This window comes from Mauremys mutica, chromosome 2 (assembly GCF_020497125.1).
Source record: "Mauremys mutica isolate MM-2020 ecotype Southern chromosome 2, ASM2049712v1, whole genome shotgun sequence".
Lineage (NCBI taxonomy): Eukaryota > Metazoa > Chordata > Testudines > Geoemydidae > Mauremys > Mauremys mutica.
Genome location: NC_059073.1, coordinates 180,767,624 through 180,788,008, shown reverse-complemented (window position 1 = coordinate 180,788,008; position 20,385 = coordinate 180,767,624). Strand labels below are relative to the sequence as shown.

Sequence of the window (20,385 nt, the reverse complement as noted above, 5' to 3'; positions counted from 1 at the left end):
AGCACCCACTGGCAGCTCCCCTATCAGCTCCACCCACCCCACCCAGCGCCTCCCACCCGTTGACGGGCCCCACGGATCAGTGCCTCCCCCTCCCTCCCCACGCCTCCTGTCAGCTGCGATCAGCTCTTTCAGGGCTTGCAGGAGGTGCTGGGGGGGGAGGAGGGAGGAATGAGGACGCAGTGTGCTTGGGGGAGGGGGCGGAACTGGGCGGGAAGAGGCGGGGTGAGGGTGGAGCATGGGCGGAGGTGGGTCCTTGGGGCAGAGCCAGGGGTCGAGCACCCCCCGGCACTTTGGAAAGTCGGCACCTGTGAGGAAGATGCTAATGTACTTCCTTTGTTATCAGCCTTTGAAGCCACCTCCTGGAGAGGGGCGTATATACTAGTTCAAACTGGATTCTTCATGAACCAAGAAAGACAAAGAAAGGATTTTTGGATAAATAGCCTGGTTGTAAACTGGCTCAGGGCCTTCTTCCTGATCCAGCAAATGGACAGAACCCCTGGTCCATGGAGAGCCCCAGCCGTTTGGGAAGGAGTTGGAAGGACTAGGCCTGCTGAAGCCCCATAAGACTGGGGGCCTGTTCTGAGCCGAAGCTGTGGTGAACTTGTAACCACAAAGAATCCCCTTGGGTGGGGGTTTGAAGGACTGCTCCTGCCAGAGTCCATGTTAGGGCTGGGGTGAACCCTTATTAGCATGTGTGTAGCTTCTTTTATTGTTTTTAATATGTTTTCTCTGTAATGCTTTTTACCTGAAGACAGGCTTGCATAGAAAGAACAGTGTGGGGTACCTGTCACTGTTGAAAATCACTCAGTTATCAGTCTCTAAAGAGAAAGCAACCAAGTCAGCATGGGAGCATTTGACACCCATTTTGTACTGGGGGTAAACACCCATTTTTTGTATTTAATCCTATATAACTCAAAAATTAAACAAAAACAGTCCCTAAAAAAAGTTACTTACAGTAAACAGGAGACAGAGGCCTCTACAGTACTTGGTCGAGGAGTGCTGAAGTCCACATTGACCATGTTGTCAGTACTTGAAGAACGAATAAAAGCCAGGGAACCTCTACGCTCTCCCTGTTCACAGAAAGAAATAAGGTGCATTACAGCTTAGCGGTAGGGTTCAGTCAAAGGATATATGATGTTAACACAGGTATACCTAGTGCTAAATTGTATAATATAAAAAAAAGATGGCATCATTTTTGAAGCTTCTGTAGGAAAATAAGCCATAAATACAACTTTCCTCTAGTTCTTTCATAACAGGAATAACATCTCTTTTTTCATGGGGAGGGATTGCTCAGTGGTTTGTGCACTAGCCTGCTTAAACCCAGGGTTGTGAGTTCAATCCTTGAGGGGGCCATTTAGGGAACTGGGGTAAAAATCTGTCTGGGGATGGATCCTGCTTTGAGCAGGGAGTTGGAGAAGATGACCTCCTGAGATCCCTTCCAACCCTGATATTCTATGTGGTTTATTTCCCTGGGGCAAAAGTCAACCTTGTATAGAGGGCCAGCCCAAAGCCATCACACTTAATAGTCCTAATTTGAAGACTTAAAGTGACATTTTAGGCTTTCTCCTTATCTTCCACAAATTGTACCCCTGCACCTCTAAAAGCCCTCAGTGAGAGCCACCAAAAGTTTGAAGTCCCCTTTCCACTATATAAAGGGTTACTTCCAATACTGGGCAATATTTTTCATCTAATACCTTGCTAGCCACCTGTAAACATCTACTTATCTAGATTCGTATATTGGCACCCATATCTGTGCTAACTGAACACCTTCCAAGATATGACAGTAATCATTCTTTCTTCCTTCTCAGAAAGGAGGCAAATGTTTGGTTAGTCATTAAATGTATGCATGCATGCACGAGGAACTAAAGCTAAATTGAAAAGGTGAGCTTTGCTTTCAGTTCTGCGTGGTGATACAAAAGTGAATTCCTGCGAAACTTTTGTCTCCCATGTTCGCCAGTGCCCCCTGCTACGTGACATTTTCATTGTTCTGGTGGACTGTAGATAGTGAAGTCATGCTCCCAGAAGGAGAAAAAATTCTCTGGTAGTGAGGGGCAATCCCACATATGGTTTTGAATTGCAGCACAGAGATCTTGGACTGGACTCTATGTTTTAATGAGCGGTGAACAGAACATCTGTGGAAAAATATTTCCCCCACTGACAGAAGTACATTATTCTTAGGATCAAAGCTAACGTATTGTGATTTTGTAAGCTATAGCTCTATCATGACCATTTTACATGTCCATGCACAGCAAAGGAATCAAGAAAGCTTAAACATAGTTGTAACAGGGTGTGCTGAGCCAGAAGCTCACTCAACACCCTGTCACTCATATCCCTGCCAGTTTATATTAATTGAGCTCTGATTGAAAAACAAGCAGTTGGCAGAGGAGGCAAATTAACTGAGTGGCAATACAGCTGAGAGGCTAATAGGGTTGAAGTATCCTCAGCAGCTAGACAGACAGGAGGGAAGCCCTGGAGAGAGTAGGGTGCCTGAAGGAAGGAACAAGCAGACAGGACCGGTTGCTGTTCGTACTACTAGTGTACCCTTCCCCAGAAAGCAAGTGGGGAAGCTGGCTATTGATTGTAAATGTAATATATAATAGAGCACAGTGGTGGTTAAGAAGACCTGGAGTGGCTGTGGTCAGTTACTGGGGCTGAAAAGGACACTCAGGAGACCCGTGACAATGGTCGAGAAAACCTATGTTCCAGGCAGTACAATCATCTACGCATAATTTATAGTAATTTATGTTCTAAGCAATTTGGAACCATTCCATGGCATTAGAAAAATCACTGTGACATCTGAAAACAGAAACACCTACATAAATATTACAGTGAAATGGAAATCAGATATTTAAGGTACCTAAATGTGAGGTTCATAATTATATTACTGCTAGAGCTATTACGATTGAAGCATGAAATGTTTTTTAAATGACTCCCATGACACTTAAATGCATGAAATGGGGCTACAGATATTTCTGGTCACAGGTAGAAATGTCCTTCTGTGGACATTCATCTGCAGTTATACTTCTGGAGGCCTTTCTCTGTGTGATAACTAGAACAAAACACTTTGACCTAAGCTCTCAGTCTAGATGTGGTTCTAGCTATTAGTTGAAGACTGCCTATGTGCCGTGGATCAATGAAGCCTTCTCGCTCAATATCCAGACTAATGGGCTAGGCCAGGGAGAATAACAAGGAGATTTTTGGCCTGCTGGTATCCAGGAATTGGTAGGAATTTGAGAGGCCAGCTGTTCTCAGACTGTGGTGTCTGGAGTCCTTCTTGGTGTTCCGCAGAATTAAACAATTAGAGAACCAACAAATAGGTGGTAGAGCAGGAAGAGTTGGTCCCAGAAAAAGACTGTTGTCTTGTGACATGGCTCACAAAATGAAAAAGCTTTTGGATTTTGCCCGTGAGTAACATTGAATTTGCTAGTGCAGCAAAAATGTTTTGTGTTTTGGTGTTAGTTTTTTGGGAAGCCAATGAACCAAAAAACAAAACAAAACAAGACCCCAGCTCTTTATCAAGCTTGTAGTTCATTTGGCTACAAAAATAAGCTCAACCTTGAGGCTAGCCCCCAGATGCTCTCAGTCTGCAACTGCCGTCTGCACTGCTTACTCTAACTTGAATTTCTGCACAAGCCGTCACTGGAAAGCACACTATTGCTTCAGACACAGCTTGTTTAATTATTCATAGGGAGCCAGATTCTGCCACCTTTACACATGCTGACTAGCACATGCTCACTTGCATAGCTCCTGTGAAACCATGGTACAGAGGTACATGGGGAGGCAGAAGCCAAGCTCCTAAATGATACCTACCAGAACAGAACAGTGACATATACAGGACCCAGTGGTACTGAGTAATTTAGAGGTACTACAATGAACCACAATGACATAAATAGGTAATAACGGGACACAATGCACTTCAAATACCATTTCACTGTAAAAGTGGATTTGCTTTTGATTCAGCTCTCCTAATACATGGAAGTTAAGAAATCCTGCAATATTCAAAACAAAGAAATATGATGTTACAGTGTGTAAGAAAAGATGTTTAAAAGTACCTCAGCCACATAGCTAATAGCATCCTTCAGGTTGAGCTCATGGAAAATATTAAGAATCTGGTCTCTTGATTTTTGAGCAGACCTTCTCATCAGTACTTTACTGAGGATTTTCCGATCAAAATTGGACCACCTAGTGATTTAAACAAAGAATTTTAACAGCAGCAATCAATTTAAATGATAGTTAGCATTTTTAGTTTTGCTTGAACAGCTGTTCCTTTGAGTTAAGCATTTTTATACAGTAACTCCTTGCTTAACGTAGTAGTTATGTTCCTGAAAAATGCGACTTTAAGCGAAACGATGTAAAGTGAATCCAATTTCCCCATAATAATTAATATAAATAGGGGGTGTTCCAGGGAAATTTTTTTCACCAAATGACTATATAAGTTTTAATCAAACAATTTAATACTGTACACAGCAATGAGGATTGTGAAGCTTGGTTGAGGTGGTGGAGTCAGAGGGTGGGATATTTCCCAGGGATGCCTTACTGCTAAATGATAAACTAGAACAGCTGAGCCCTCAAGGGTTAACACATTGTTGTTAATGTAGCCTCACACTCTACAAGGCAGCAGAAATGGAGGGAGAGGAGACAGCATGGCAGACAGACACAGAGACACACACCCTGTGTGTGAGAGAGATGCCCATTGCCCCTTTAAGTACACTGACCCCACTTTAAGAACATTTCCTTTTTAATTAGATCAGGAAGCTGAGACAGCCGCTGCTGCCAGAAAGCTCCCTCCCATGTCCCCCCCTGCTCTGTGGAGATGGGGTAAGGGGAGGGCAGGAGCAGGGGGGAGGGGGACACTCTGACTTTAGCACCCCTTCCCTCCCACCTTGTACAGCAAGCAGGAGGCTCCCAGGAGAAGTTCCAAGGCAGAAGGCAGGAGCAGCACAAGGCAGTGGAGGGAGGGACAGCTGAACTGCTGCAATTGATAGCCTGCTGGGCAGCTGCTGCACAGGGAACTTAGGGGAGCGGGGAGCTGATAGGGGGCTGCCGGTCCACCCTGGTTCCAAGCCCCCACCAGCTCCAAGGGGCTGCTCTTCCTGCAAGCAATGGACAAAGCAGGCAGCTGCCAAACAATGTTAGAAGGGAGCATTGTGCAACTTTAAATGAGCATGTTCCCCAATTGATCAGCAACGAAACAACAAAACAACATTAACCGGGACAACTTTAAGTGAGGAGTTACTGTACACCTTATCGGATAATAAACACAAGGAAATATGTTTTGTTGCTTTATTTCTGTAAATAACAGTTAAAGCACATTTGTAAAAGCCTTATATGGAGTTACACAATTCACAACTATCTTTTGAGAGGTGCAGCCACCAGGCACAGCTGCTGCAGAACAACAGCAGTAAGAGGTTTGTGATTAGAGTATACAAAATGGTTCTAGTTTCAAAATCAATAGGACATACCATACACCAGGGAATAATGCCATTTTATTTTTCTACTTCTGACTATTCGATTGTATCTTTAAGAGCCTTTAGAAACCCTCACAGTAAAAGTTAAAAAATCTCTTTCCTTCTATGTAAAAGAGTTTACCTTCAGTAATAGATGATTTTTTTACCCAATGTCTTCTAGGCTGGCCCCATTGAGAAGCCCCTGCATGCACCAGTGAATTATTCTCAGATATTGAGGTGGTGCCTGTTCTCAGTAATTTTGAGATTGCATTTATTCAGGAGATCTTGGTCACCAAAGCAAATAGTCAGCCAAGTATCTAGGTTAGGTCAGGCCTTTCCTCCTTTTTCAGGGAGGCCCCCCTCCTACGTTGAAGTAGTCAGGCTCTGTCTGGCCTGTGACTTTAAAAAGCCTCAGCTTCATCACCATCACAGCCAACGCGCCACATCTGAGGAAATGTCCTCTTATTTCCTCATCGTCGGAAATTCATTCCCAATACCCAAACCCAGGACAGGATTCCTGGTTACCCAAGGGAAAATGGCTTCTCATAAACACATCATTGTATGAACAAACAGAAATCTCTCTTTACTCTGCTACGCTAAGGAGCATTAAATGTTATCTTAGGTGTACAAATGTCATCTATTATGGTGGAACAAACCATAATAGGTGACATTTGTACAGATTCCAGAGTTTCCAGATTCCCTCAGAAGCTGGTTTGAACAACGCTCCCCTCAAACTTCTGGTCTCTCCAAGCTCTCTATTTCAGCCCTACTGCAGCAGTGCTACACTGAACAGAGGGGAAAGAAAGAGTTTGCTTTAAGCCCCTGGCTGAAAGGGTTTCCCATCCTCAAGTAGCACTATAAGAAACTACATTTCCAGGTTGAAATAGTCTTTTCCCTTTTATTCTCCTTCCCTGCTCTAGTTCTCAAAGTCTGCCCATCGCCGTGGTTTCTGAGCACTTTCATTATAATCCATTATATATAATTGAAATGAAATTGTGAAAATATTTGGAAGCTGAAGAACCTATTGTCCAAGGAGGTAACATTTGTGTGTTTCAATTTGGAACAGATTAACATCCTTTCCCATACACACAAATATGGTTCCTAAAGTGGGTATCAGAGGGGCTAAAATTGTGTGTTCAGTTCAAATCCTGTACAAATGGCCACCTCTCAAATAATTCTACACGGGCATAGATCCCTAGATACGGATGATGACATTAGCAAAGGCCTAATCCCAGGCCTTAGTTGTGACACTGAAAAGGTTCCATTGGTGGGAGATGGACAGTCCCCAAAATCCACAGTGGATTATCAACCGGTTAAAGTGTTATAAACTGAAAAGATGGTGGCAACATCCCAGATTTTTCACTTGGACAGCCTCAAAGACTTAAAAGTCATTGTTTACAAAAGGGATTTTCTATCTAAAATAAACAAAATTGGTTCTCCAGGAAATGATTACTGAAGCAGAGGAGGGCAAAGGTGTTTAATCTGTGAATTGCCATTAGAGTCTTTCTCACAGTGATGAAATCAATGAAAATAGCCAGTGTAGTTTCATTTTCCAAGATGAATGGAATGCAAAAATGTAAACAAACTGGATCAATGTTGAGAAGTATATTAGAATTTAAAAAAATCTTCCTGTTGAATATTCTAAATGGTTACTAACTGCGCAGGTAATGCACACTTTTGCAACAATGTGGTTTTTATCTAGTGTGATTAACTCCAGAAAGTCAGGGAGTGGGAAGTGAGGGGTGGAGCGGGGGGAAGGGACCAGTGTCACCCAAGCTGTCTCCGTTCAGTTATTCCCTAAAGACCCATTTCACTCATCAAACAGATGTAAGCAAAGCTACCACTATGTTAATACATTCTCATTTCCTTAAATATCCCAGGTCAGTAAAATAAGGGCAGCTAACACTACTTACTTGTCTCGCAGATAATTATGTCCTATTTGTCCAGATATGTCTTCAACAGCAGAAAGAATGTGATCAAAAGCCTATCAAAAAGGAACATAAAATAAATATTGTGTGGAAGTTAAGGGCATTGCTATTAAATAGTTTAATTCATATGGGGTCATATTTGGTGTCTTTCCAGAACAATGTTATGAATACCAGTGGAATTACTTCCTGTGTACATGAGTGTGCTGAGATTAACGTTTAATTTTCCTACAGATGCAGGCCCTTATTCTCCTCTCATACCAGTTCTATCACTGTGCTATCCACTGACTACTCCTGATTTACCCGAATCTAAGTAAAAGGAGAATCGGACCCCATTTTGTTAACTCTCATTTTTATTGCCCGTTCATCCTAATCCCACTTTTGCATCTCCTTCCTTTTTGCTTTCAGAAGTGCATGAGCTATTTGTCTTTTCTTAATCAGCTGAAGGTTTCTTTCTTGTTGCTTCTACCTCCTTGCCATACTCTTTGAGAATGAATATTTCCCTCAGTGTAGTGTGAATACCAATCCCCTTTTATTATCACTGTAAAACACTCAACACCTTGGGTAAATCTTTGTCCTCAATTGTTCCTTATTTACACTGGTATAACTCCACTCCGCAGAATTACTCCCACTCAGATTTACACCAGTGTAATTGAGAGCAGAATTTGACTTTTCATTTCTAGGCCTTCTTAATCTTTACTCTGAAAAGCTGACTGATTTCTTGGAGATCTACAGCATGACAGGTTTAGTTTAGTTAGATTAGTGCACACCGTGACTGGTGCACTTGATCAGCATTATTACTGAATATAATATATGCATGATGCTCAAGATCACCTCACCAGATCTATACAGCAGAGAGTTAGGGATGTACAGAATAAGGTATGATAAGTCAGGTACCTCGTTACCATTGGTTGGGAATGTATACTACGCTATCTTGAGGGTGGTGCATTGGGTGCCCTTCCTAGGAGCTCCTGGAGGCATTGTGCTTCCCTGAGACACAATCCCTACTGGAACTCACACTGTAGTGGAGCAGCATTGCTCTGCATCTAAAGAAGGGCTATGGCTAATGCCATAACGAAGCCCTCAACTTGCTACTCACACACCAAAGGTACTTCACAAATACACAGCTGGAAGGTATGATTTTATGTGGCGGGAAACTCTGAAAGAACAAAATATATAGGGTACTTCTGGGTGTTTTGTATTCTTTTCCTTCTCTGCCATGAGTATTTTGTAAGCTTTCCTCTCATCTCTCTTGAAGACAGACACCATCTCAGCTGACAAGCAACAGTGTGCTCAACATCGGATGTATTCAGAAGCATTAGAACTGGAGTCCACTGAAACTCAAGGATCCAGCAGGGGGCCACAGTGGTATACGCAGGACCAGACTAAGGTTTCCAAAGAGGCAGAGGTGGATGGGACACACCTCTCAGACTTGGCACTCTGTCTACATGAAAAAACTTAAGGCCACATCAAGAGGTAAGTACTGTGTTTGTGAGTTGAACTGTTAACATGCTTAATTGGTTACCTTTCCCTTGTGTATAACTTATCCACTGTTGCAATGAAAAATTGTTGCGAGTTACTAATTCACACTAGGTAACGTCTAGTTTTAAAACTATCAGAACGATGCAGACTTGACAGCATTCATTATTGGGTTCAATACCAGGGTAACTGGGTGACATTTATGGCCTGTGTTATACAGGTCAGATTAGATGATCTAATGGTCCCTTCTGACCTTGAGTGCTATGAAAATATTCAGTACAGGAAGGAGTTATGTAAAAAGTGTATTAGGACCTTCTCTTAAAGGTGAATTTCAAGAGATCTGAAGGTGAAGAGTCTTTAAAATTCTAGGACTGCAAAGGTGCAAGACATATGGGGTGTGAACAGCATTCAGTCTTGATTAGAAACCTGTCTCTGCTAATTTGTAAATTAGCACTTACACTGGACTATACGCTACTGTTTATGTAATATGCAAGTTATATGTTCTCATAATTGCTCACCCGGTAATTGTCCCTTACACAGATAAACCAATATTAAGAGTTTAAGTTTTGTCTTTACAGTAAACTTATTTTCATATGCTTCAACTGACTTGCCCAAAATCAAGCCCCTATGTCCCAACCACTAATTCTTCCACATGAACAATAATGGGCACCATTACCCCACGAGGCTGAGCAGGTTGTCTCCCATCGCCAGAGGGTTTAGGAAGTAAAAAACGTAGCCAGTTGGGCATCCCGCCAAGCAATGTGAAGAGTAACCAGAAAACAACTGGGCAAGCCAGTTCATTACTTATAGAGCTGATAAAAATTACTTTGATCTTGAAGTATCAGAGGGGTAGCCGTGTTAGTCTGGATCTGTAAAAGCAGCAAAGAGTCCTGTGGCACCTTATAGACATGCATCCGACGAAGTGGGTATTCACCCACGAAAGCTCATGCTCCAATACGTCTGTTAGTCTATAAGGTGCCACGGGACTCTTTGATCTTGAAATTAGTTTTTGTCAAAAGGGGAAATCATTTCATGAAATTTCTTTCCTGGTTTTTGATCAGCTCTAGTCATTTCTATTGGAATCACAACCCCCCCTGATATTGCTATTACAATCTTACTCTGCCATGGAGTTTCTCATTCAGTTTGGGCTCTCTGTGCTCACTTCTCTTCACTTTTAGCCACTGTACCAAAGGCTTGATTGTCAAACCCTAGATAACAAGACATTAATAAAAATTTTAAAATCATCTTACAAAGAATATAAATCTACTCTCAATCTGTTCTGAAAAGCTGACATGTTAAGAACATTATAATCTATCTGAGCTGGATCCTTAACTGGTGTCAGTCACTTTAGTTCCACTTAAGCAAATGTTGATTTATTTATCCAGAAATTGTGATTTCATGTAGAATTATGTTTTTTTCCATTCCTTTTTTATACCCTTTAAAAACATGTGTCAGAGGGCATATGCTAAAGCAGTTTAATATTTGTAATTACCAGTAAAAAGACTGCTTCCCTTGGTTATTCAACTGAGGGGAAGGATACACATTCAAATATTAACCTGAGCGCTATTAATACACTGCAGTTGTTAAGGCTGAACATTTTTTAGCACACAGCAAATTGTGTTTTGTCCCCTGTGGTGCCACGTGAAAACATAAAATGGGATCTTTGCTACTAAAATTACAAAGCCAATTATGTTTTTGGCTCACTGAAACAGTACCTCACCTACAGCTGAGAACTGCTTTAAATGGAGGGGCACGTCCATACCTTTTGGACCTCCTCCTCCTCTTTTTAAGAAGCAGAAGCAAGTAATTCAATTACCTGGAATATAACGGTAAAGAACACAACAATGATAGTTGTGCTGACAAATAGGTTTTTCTCTTTCACTTTTTTCTCATCCAGAAGTGCAACTAGTGCAAAAGCAACAGCTCCCCGTAGTCCACCATACGACATTACCACTTGATCTATTATTTCCAGCTGGACCACTCTGTAGTGGTTTAGAACCCATGTCTGTATCACTACACCTATAAAAACAAAAGTGACAGGCTCACTGAAGTGTAACAGAAATGGATTAACCATCTTCCTTTAAAAACAAACTTTCTGTTACATTCATTACTCTCTTCCTTTCAGTAGGTTCTAAGGTCCTACATCCTTGTGACCACCCCCCTCGCTTCCAACCAAAGGAAACGGATGCAGTTCTCTCCAGCAATCAGCATCCCTGCTCTGAGTGTTGGCCAGAAGGGTTAATTTTGGAGTGACGTCCCTGCAGTGTGGGAACACTGGGCAAAATTCTGGCCCCACTGGGTATAGGGTGACCAGATGTCCCGATTTTATAGGGACAGTCCTGATATTTGGGGCTTTTTTCTTATATGGGCACCTATCACCCCCCACCCCGTCCCGATTTTTCACACTTTCTATCTGGTCACTCTAACTGGGTATGTCTACACAGCAAAGAAAAACCCACAGCTGACTCAGGGTCACAGGGCTCGGGCTGCGGGGCTGTTTCATTGCTGTGTAGACTTCAGGGCTCTGGCTGGAGCCTGAGCTCTGGGACTCTCCCACCCCTCCCATAACCATTAAAACTCCCAGTGACTTCAGTGGGGCCAAGATTTCAACCTATATCTCTTCACTGCCACAATCTGTAAGGACCCCATTTCACACCCCTTGATGGCAACAAAATGCACTACTTTTATATCATCAGGCTGGCCTCCTGGGTGGTGCTACTTGAAATGTAACAGAGGAGGAAGAGTAGAGCAGACTTTTCAGTGCAGTAAGAAATGGTTTATGACATTTTACTCTGTTATTTTCAAGAAGACAGTGATATTATAACGGTGTTGATTTCGGGAGGCAACGTGACACCGTTAACATGTCATACTGCAGATTTTTTGACTGCATACCATTGTGTCTCGGGGGCTAAACTGCAACATTACACTAGCACTCTACATTGGGGTCCTTGCAGAGATGTATCCCTCTGCAAGAGCTTGGGGCGAGGACTTGCAGATCAAGAAGGTACAATGCCTCATGGAGCTTCCAGCTGTGCAGAGGCAGTGAGGGCTGCATCATCCCATACAGGGGTGCACTCACTGTGTGCTCCCTCCTGTGGTAGGGCAGGCATCCCTCCCCTTCTGTGCACTTCTCCCCAGGAATAGTCCCTGTGCTCAGGAGTGCAGATTGTGCCCCTCGCCTGGTGGTGGGAGGGATCTTTGTAAAGGAATTCAGGTCACCACTGTGGTTCCTCCAGGAGAACATGAGCTGTAACTATGTAAGGTCTGACATCACCATATCTCCGGTGTTTTTAATCAACCATCTAGTTTAATTATTTCACTGACACTTATTGTCATTCTTGATATTTTTAAATTTTATTTTGGCTATTGATGATGACTCTTACTGGAGCCCCTGTGTATATTCCATCAATATAGCACCACCATTAGTTACCCAGGATTATGTCAAAAACGCTAACAGTCAAGGATGTAATAGTTTATTGAAGCGGCACACAGCCCCGGTGGTTGCTGGGAGGGGTAGTTAATTAGACTCTATCAGTTTGCTATGCAGAATGCTATCTGGAAGGACATAGGGTTAGTCTTCCACTCATGCGCCAGGAAGCTCCAACCAAAAAGGCAAGAGCAGCCATCTAACTATAGGGTTTTATTTGTATTTTCTTTGAACTCAAGTATTGAAGCCTTCACAAGACAAGTTTTGTTGAATTCTTTCCTGGGTGTCAGTGTATGCGAATGTGCGCGTGTACATTCCACTCAAGGAGTACTTTAGCATATTACATGGCTGTCTTTTTTTGCTACTTAACAAAGCAATTGTTAAATAGTACTGACTTGAACATAAGCGACACCCTAGCAAATTCATATTCATTATTTGGAATTTGACATTTGAAAGTGAATAATTTATAGTGCCAATAAAATGACAGCTAATCCCTGCTATTTTGCAGTACACCAAATGGGTGCAGTAGCATTGCCTCTCATTCTTTGTTTCTCACCAGCCATTGGAAATCACTTGCACCGTATACCAGTGAATATGAGCTATAATTGTATTGGGCCTTACATCATCATGTCTCAAGCTTGAAGCCAAGCATAAAATTAGCTTAATATAATCTCTTAATTATAGAATTAAAAAAGCTAAGGGAAGAGGGAGGAGTAAAGAGATGGTTGACAAAAAGTGCAAGTCTTTTGTTTAGGTAGAAGTTCTAGCATAAAGTCCATTCGACCTAGAGATTTGCGAGTGCCAGCAAAATCCAGGAAATTCATCCTTGGGTGACTCAGATGTGCTACCTGACACATCTGATTAAAACGGTCTATGATTTCAGCAAATGATGAAGCTTACTAAAGAATCTATTCTCCTACCCACCATCAGTTGTAATAACTTTAACTGAGATTACTGAGAACTATGGGTGCATATCAAAAAACACAAGCCCCTAAATGCCATGATCCCATATAGCATGAAAATATGTTTTGCATCAACACTGCAAAAATTGAATGACAGTTTTTCTTACCAATGACTCTGTACACTGAGATGAAGACCAAAGTCAATAGTATAAAAGCTGTGTTCCACGTCCAGATGTCTGGATTTACAGCTGAAATTCCCAGGAACATGAATATAATAGTCTCAGATCCACTTGCCAACATTTTCATGGTGTATCTCACGGTGGTAGAAGACTGATCACAAATATTAGCCTTGACATATTTTTGACAGCAGACACCACAGAAAGTTATCCTGAAAAGAAACCCATCATTTCTTTGAATAATAATATTTATTGCAACATATTTCTCTCTCTACTTTAGTTGCCAGACAGGGAAAAAAAGCTTCCAGTTGGTATTCTTGAAATAAATAAATGCATCTAAATGAATACTGTAGAAGAAAACATATCACAAACACCCACCCCCTAAGATAATGTTTAATTAGAGCATAAAAAACTCCAGCTGCCTCTGCCTTTCAACTTTCCATACTATTTCACAGTCAATACTTCCAAGCTTACACTAGATATAAACCTAAGTTGACATTTGCAGTAGGTTTTTCAGATCTTGAAAATACTGGCTATGGTGTTGCTCTGGTTGAGAGCCTGTGAAACAGTAGAGGCTAATAACAACTGAAAGTGGATAGGCAAAACTGAGATGGAAGGTATGCTCAGAACCAACAAACAGCAGTGGGGAAAGATCACACTGGGATTCAACACAGGGCAGGCAAATTTACTCTGCCTGTCCTGACACCTAGTTAGCTGATTACTGGGGAATTGGCCATGTGGAGAAAGTTTAAAAGAATAATATAATATTTGGCAGTTTAAAATCTGTAAGTAGAGAGAGCAGCTTGTCAGAGCAATACTCTCCTTTGTCTCATGCTTTAGAAAATGTTTGTGTTAATCACAAATTCTGTGGCAGAATGAAAATTTGAATTTCTATGCAGTTACGATCAAAGCACTAGCATTCATATATGGGACCAACAAATAAGTATATTCTACAATAAGGGCCCTCATGCTGCAAAGCGGACCCTGGAAACCTCACTCCTTTTCAAGGCTGTATTTTAGATCTGAAACCCATTGCTTACTTATGATCATGATTTTAAGAACAGGTCTTTGGTTTTTTATGTGTAGTATTCTCTAGTTTTCCTCTGTGCTTTAAATCTAACATTTCATTGATTTTAAAAACCACACTCCATCTCCAGCGCTGCCAGGGAGAACAATAAAATAAAAGACTTACGCAAGGATGGCAGAAAGAGAAAGCATCTCTGCTGTGAGGTAGGACAGGTATGAGATCACAAACACAAATCCAGGTTCAATGATTCTGACATGCTTGGTGAAGCGAGTGACCAGGGAGAGCAGGAACGCAAAGGCAATGCCAACAAATGTTCCACCCAGGCTCACCACAAAGAAAGACACTGAAACAAGGACAAATGCAAATTATACTGATTTTAAAAGAAAATCAATACCTTCTAACTGGCTTAATTATTACCGGCTTTCCTATCAAATGGTTAATGATATTGGGGGATGGTACTAGAACCCCATCTTTCTAAGACATAATTCAGCTACCTAAAAAAAACCCCTAAACACATATTTATCACTTTTGAATGCTTTGTATGTATATGGAATTCTTAAGGAAATTCAGGGAAACACAAGGTTTTATTGTTAGAGGTCACCACAGTGAGACTGCTCAAAATCCAAGAGTTTTCCCCAAACGAATTTCCCCATTACGCCATAAAGACAAATTTTCCCGAGACCACATACAAAATTATATGCCTGGATCACCATTAACACAGTGGTACATAAAATAATACGTTTCCCTACACTTAGAATGCGAAAGAACTGCAACATCTTAGACAACATTGCTTGGTAACCATTGTCAAATCCTGATTACTTAAAAGAGATGGGGAATATATATCTATATAACCCTTTAACTACAATGCTGCAGCTACAAAAGCCCTCCTACTAGAGGAAAGGAGTGGGTTAGAGCCAGGGCCATCCCTAACCATTTGGGTGCCCTACGCAGCATCCCCCGTGGCGGGGGAGGGCATGTGGGGCCCAGGCCTCCCCCCACCCAGGGTCTGGGAGACAGGAGCTGTGGGAGGCCACTTTTGGGGGGCCCACAGGCCCAGAGTGGCCCAGGGGATTGGCGGGGGGCCGGGAGCAGCCCGCTCCGCATCCCTTGCCCCAGCCCCAGCCGTGTTGCTTGCGGAAGGGCCTTGGGGAAAGGGATCCCCCACCACCACCACTCACCAGCAGTGGCGGGAAGCAGAGCAGCTCAGCCCCAACCCACTCTACTCCGCTAGCTCCCAGCCGTGGTGCTCTGCTTCCCACCGCCGGTGAGAGCCGGGGACGGTCCTTTCCCCAACCCCTCACTCACCGGTGGCGGGAAGCAGAGTGCCGCGGCTGGGAGGTGGCGGAGTGCAGCGGACTGAGACCGGGTTGCTCCACTTCCTGCCGCTGCCGGTGAATGCGGGGTCGCTGGGGGAAGAGGCGGAATGGGAGTGGGCCGGAGCAGGGGAGAAGGGTAAGAAGCAGGGCGGAGGGAGTTGTCTGGGGCTCCACCCCTTGTAGGGACAGCCATGCCCCTTGCAGGGGGGGGCCGGCCAAGGAATAGGGCTGGTCACCGGGGCTGGTGCTGCCGCATATGCCCCAAATTTCATGGTGCCCTACACAGCTGCATATGCTGCGTATGCCTAAGGATGGCCCTGATTAGAGCTATTCTGCTGGACTGGCTCCAAAAGGGTAGGGATGGTAGGGCAGAATCAGGAAGAAAATATGCATAGTTGTCAAGTCAGGTAGTCTTAACCATCTAACACAACTATTACTTAGATTTCGGAGGCCAAGCTCAACACCCAGAGCTGCTACTCAGGAGGAAAATTCTTCTGCTAGAGTTCTCAAATATTGAGGAGGTACAAGTGTGGGTTTCTTCTTCTGGGGTGTGCCGCAAAACCTCAGGGTTAGAGATGGAAGGAAAAGGGTCTGTAAAGGTGTAGTGGGACAGTTTCCCCACACCAGGCAGAGGAAGTGTTAAAGAAGGCTAGAGGGAGCCTATGCAGAAGCCTCCAATTAGAGGAAGGCTCACTAAGCGAGCCAATTGGGAGGTGGCTTGTTGCAGTGGCCAATCAGGGCCAGCAGGGGCCATATATAAAGGGCTGCTCAACAGAGCAGACTGAGTCTCTTCCTGGCCTGCTAGGGAGAAGGACTGGCTGCCTAGGAGCACCATGGCTAGAACAGTGCTGGACAGGGTAGCAGAGCAGAAGGAGCTTCTGGCTGACCACTGCCAGACTGAGGCCCTGGAGGAAGGGCAGTTAAGGTGCTAGGGCTGCCCCCACTTGCCCTGAGGGAAGTGGCCAACACAGACTGCAGTTTGCCCCTGGAGCAAGGGACTAGACTGGTGACTGCAGCAGGCCACTAAGGCGAGTGACTGGACTATAGACTGCCAGTTCCCCCAAAAGTGGGAGAAACAGTGGAGTCGGGCACAGCGAGCGAGACACCACCAGAGGAGGGCGTCCTGTGGAAGGACTTGAGCTAATTCCAGAATGGCCAGCAGGAGGTGCTGCAGTGGTGGGTCGCACACTGCTACAAAAGGCCATAAGATGACAGGATTACAATTATTTATTATTACAATCCTGCAGACTTTTATCAATGATTAACATATAATTAAATTCTACACACCAATGCCTTTTACGCAGTCCACCCCAGTCACATTATCAGCTCCCATTGCAACGAAAGAATCAAACACATTGTACAGCACCTAAAAAGAAAAGTAGCTTCTCTTAGTATTTGTTCCTGAATCAAGCCAATTCAAATCATCACATGTATGGGTCTGGTAAATCCTGAAATTTTGTTAGACTGAGGTAAAAAAATCCATTTATTTTGAAGCAGCAAACTGTTTCGAGAATACATAATCAAACAGGAAGAGGTCAAAATATGATAAAAATGAAATCTGTAGAATATATCTATCTGAAAAACTGGCTGTTTTGTCTGCCTCTGTGTCCAAGGGTCTTCCATAGAGCCTAGCACTGTAGCAGCTAAGTGCTTGATGGAAGTTTTTTTAAAGAAAGCATGGATAGTAAAGAAAGATGAAGAAAAGTGAGAATCATGATAAATGGATTATAATTATCATTTTAGCACAGAGGGTGATTTGTGGGTTAAAAAAATGTTTTAGGTTTTGTGCATCCAAAAGGGAATGGATAGGCAAAATAAATCACCAAGAAATTAAAAGCAAAATAATTTGATTATCAAATCATCTCTTCGATATTGTGTTTATTTAATTAAAATGTACGCTGGAGAATTCTACTTTGGTAAGCACCAAATGGGTCTCCGGGCAAAAATTAAAGAAATTGAGGATAATATTTGGGGAATTATGATAACACTTTCATTGCTACAGGAACTGGGCTAGTGAGGAGATGTTACAGAAATAACTTGAGTTAGCTAGGCTGTATTATATGTCTCTTATTCCTCTACATTGTAGTCCTCAGAGATATTTATACATATCCAACTGCTGACCACATTATTGCAACCCCAAGTATTCAAAAATCATGAGATTTTTAAAAACAATGCATTTTAAGTTCTGTTTATATGCTTTTTGGTTTCTGGGCCTTTATAAAGCACTGGGGTCACATTTTAAAACTTTTTCCTGAAACCATCAGGTCGAGAAACATTTAAAAAAATGAAAGTTGAGATTCTTTTGGGATTCTCCAGATTCCCAGAGCTGGGGCTTTAAGAAAAATACCCCACATTGCAAGACTTGCAATAAAATCAGAAGAGCTGGTAACACTGCAACTTTTGTCATCTGATAAATGAATGTCACTTGGAAGCAACATTGTCAGTAATGACCGTGGAAGCAATCAGATAAATAGTGATGAAAGTTGGAAAGGCCAAGATGACATAAACAAAGAAGGTATGTGGGAGGTGTACATAGATTAAGAGCATATGCAAAATTGGACAAAATGAATACAAGCAGCTCAAGGAACTAGCAGAGGATAGCCCAAAACCTCGGGAAATAAATTTAGTAAATCATGATAGTCATGATGGCTAGAAATGGCAAATAAAGTATTTGTACCAGAAACGGCATTTTAAGAGTTGTATTTATCCAACCAGCGAATAGGAACATACTATGCGACCTGCATGCCCTCTTCACATTCAGATAATACTTGCAACAAAATGTCTGCAAACAAACAAGTAGAACTTGCGTGTGGTAGCTGACACGTGAACAGATAGCCACAGACAACAGGCTACTTTATTCCATGGTGGATACATTAGTCCAGAATAAACGCTCCAGAATTGGGGTGACTCTTGGATATGAAATCCTCTTACCACAGTTACAGCATCGTTCAGAAGAGATTCTCCAAAAACGATAATAAACAGAACTTCGTTGACATGAACTTCTTCAAACACGGCCAGTACAGCCACAGGGTCCACTGCAGCTATCAGACTGCCAAACAGAAGAAAGTCCAGTAGCCCAATGTCAAGCTGGCCTATGAAAACAAAACAAAAACTTACAGATATGTAAAACCACCAGCAAGATGAATCTCCGTATGGTCCTGAAGGAACCAGCCCCAAATTAGTAGCACACTCTTTACATAACAGGCCAAATTCTGCTCCTACTTACTTAGAATCAGTTCAAGGGAGTTACACCTATGTAATTAAGTGCAGAATTTGTCCTCAAAGCACATTTCTGGACTCCTTCGTCAGACAAAACTCCCACTGAAGCAAAAGTGAATTTTGTGTGAGTAAGCAGCACACAGTTGGGCAACCTCAAGAAAATTGATTATGGTATCAGACTAACAACATTTATTTCAGTATTTTTGTTCTCATCCAGGAAATTAACTTCATTTAGTTCTTCTATAAAAGCACTTTAATTTCATGCTGAACAAAGGTTCCAGATTGATAGCCCTGGAAGCAGATAGCCTCTGAGTGTATCCGCAGGACAGGGAACAGTAATGCAAGCATCTCAAACTGGAAGGTCGGCAGAATATAGGAGATCCTTAGAAATTACAAATACATTCATTTTAAAATGAAATATTTAAAAATAATTTCCTCCTTCACTTACTTGCCAAGCTGTGAGGCCACAGTTTTATTGATGATGTCACTAGCACTTCATCCATGCAGGGAGCCAAGTCATGTTTAATGACTCACTGTTTAAAAAGCCAAGTCGCCTGCTAGCCTAGAGAGACTGGGAATGTTGCCCAGGCAAGCGGACTGACAAGCAATTGGTTCCTTCCCTGCAGAGCAAGGAAGACCAAAGGAGCAGAGCAACTCTGGTCCTTCATAGGAGGTAAGGGGGTGACCAGGAAGCAGAGGAGCCCCCTGAAGTGCTCCTCTTTCTCAGGAGGGGAGGGAGAGGCAGAGGGTGGAGTGGCAGAGCCAACTGCTCTTTGCAGATGGCAGGAGAGGAGCAGGAAAAAAGTGTGGCACACGCACTTTTCCTTAAAGAGGAAGGGAGAGGCGCAGAGAAGCTGACATTCCTGCTAAGGGTCTCCTGGCACATCCCAGAATCCTGCAGCTCTAGAGAAGTTGTACAAACAGGTATGGAGTCCCATTCATTTATCTGGGGCTCAAAATTCATTAATGGGCAGAGGAAGGCACCTGAATTAATTAATGGGAGTCGGGCAGGGGGTAGTATTTATTAACTACAGGGAGTTCAAAATTCATGAGGGGTGGGGGAAGCAGGGCACAGCCCAGAATCCATTTATCGAAAGGGATGGTGCAGAGCCCCATTTTATTAATTGGTGTACATGTGCACCAGAAGTTATTTACTTTGGGGTGAAGGGGACAGAACTGATGTATTTGTTTGGGAATAACTGTTTGGTAATGAACATTGAAGAGCTGTGGCCTTGGTGCGGCATTGTTTGCAGCATGGCAGTGTGGGCACACTTCCCCCAGGCTCATAGGGTCTCTCCTTCTGGTGAGTATGTGTGGAGGTAACTTTTCAAGTCCAGAGTACTTAGGGATTGGCAGGTAAGTGAACGAGGAACTTACTTTCAAATGTTTGCTACAAAATGCACGGAGCTATTCATCCAGGAGGAGGACCCAAAATTGGAGGCTGGGTAGAGTACCAGACACAACCCA

General features: G+C 42.9%; 1 protein-coding gene across 3 annotated transcripts in view; it reads right to left on the bottom strand.

Moving 5' to 3' along the window:
• The window catches only part of SLC9A3 (solute carrier family 9 member A3), a 211,122-nt gene that overhangs the window by 22,509 nt on the left and 168,228 nt on the right, over positions 1-20,385 (bottom strand). For all 3 annotated transcript variants that reach the window (XM_045005872.1, XM_045005874.1, XM_045005873.1), the window contains exons 5-13: positions 18,631-18,791; positions 16,987-17,065; positions 14,549-14,726; positions 13,348-13,568; positions 10,668-10,870; positions 9,970-10,059; positions 7,361-7,431; positions 4,053-4,182; positions 955-1,070 (exon numbers count right to left, since the gene is read on the bottom strand). In XM_045005872.1, coding sequence (XP_044861807.1) covers positions 955-1,070; positions 4,053-4,182; positions 7,361-7,431; positions 9,970-10,059; positions 10,668-10,870; positions 13,348-13,568; positions 14,549-14,726; positions 16,987-17,065; positions 18,631-18,791 — 1,249 coding nt within the window. The remainder of the gene's footprint in view (positions 1-954; positions 1,071-4,052; positions 4,183-7,360; positions 7,432-9,969; positions 10,060-10,667; positions 10,871-13,347; positions 13,569-14,548; positions 14,727-16,986; positions 17,066-18,630; positions 18,792-20,385) is intronic.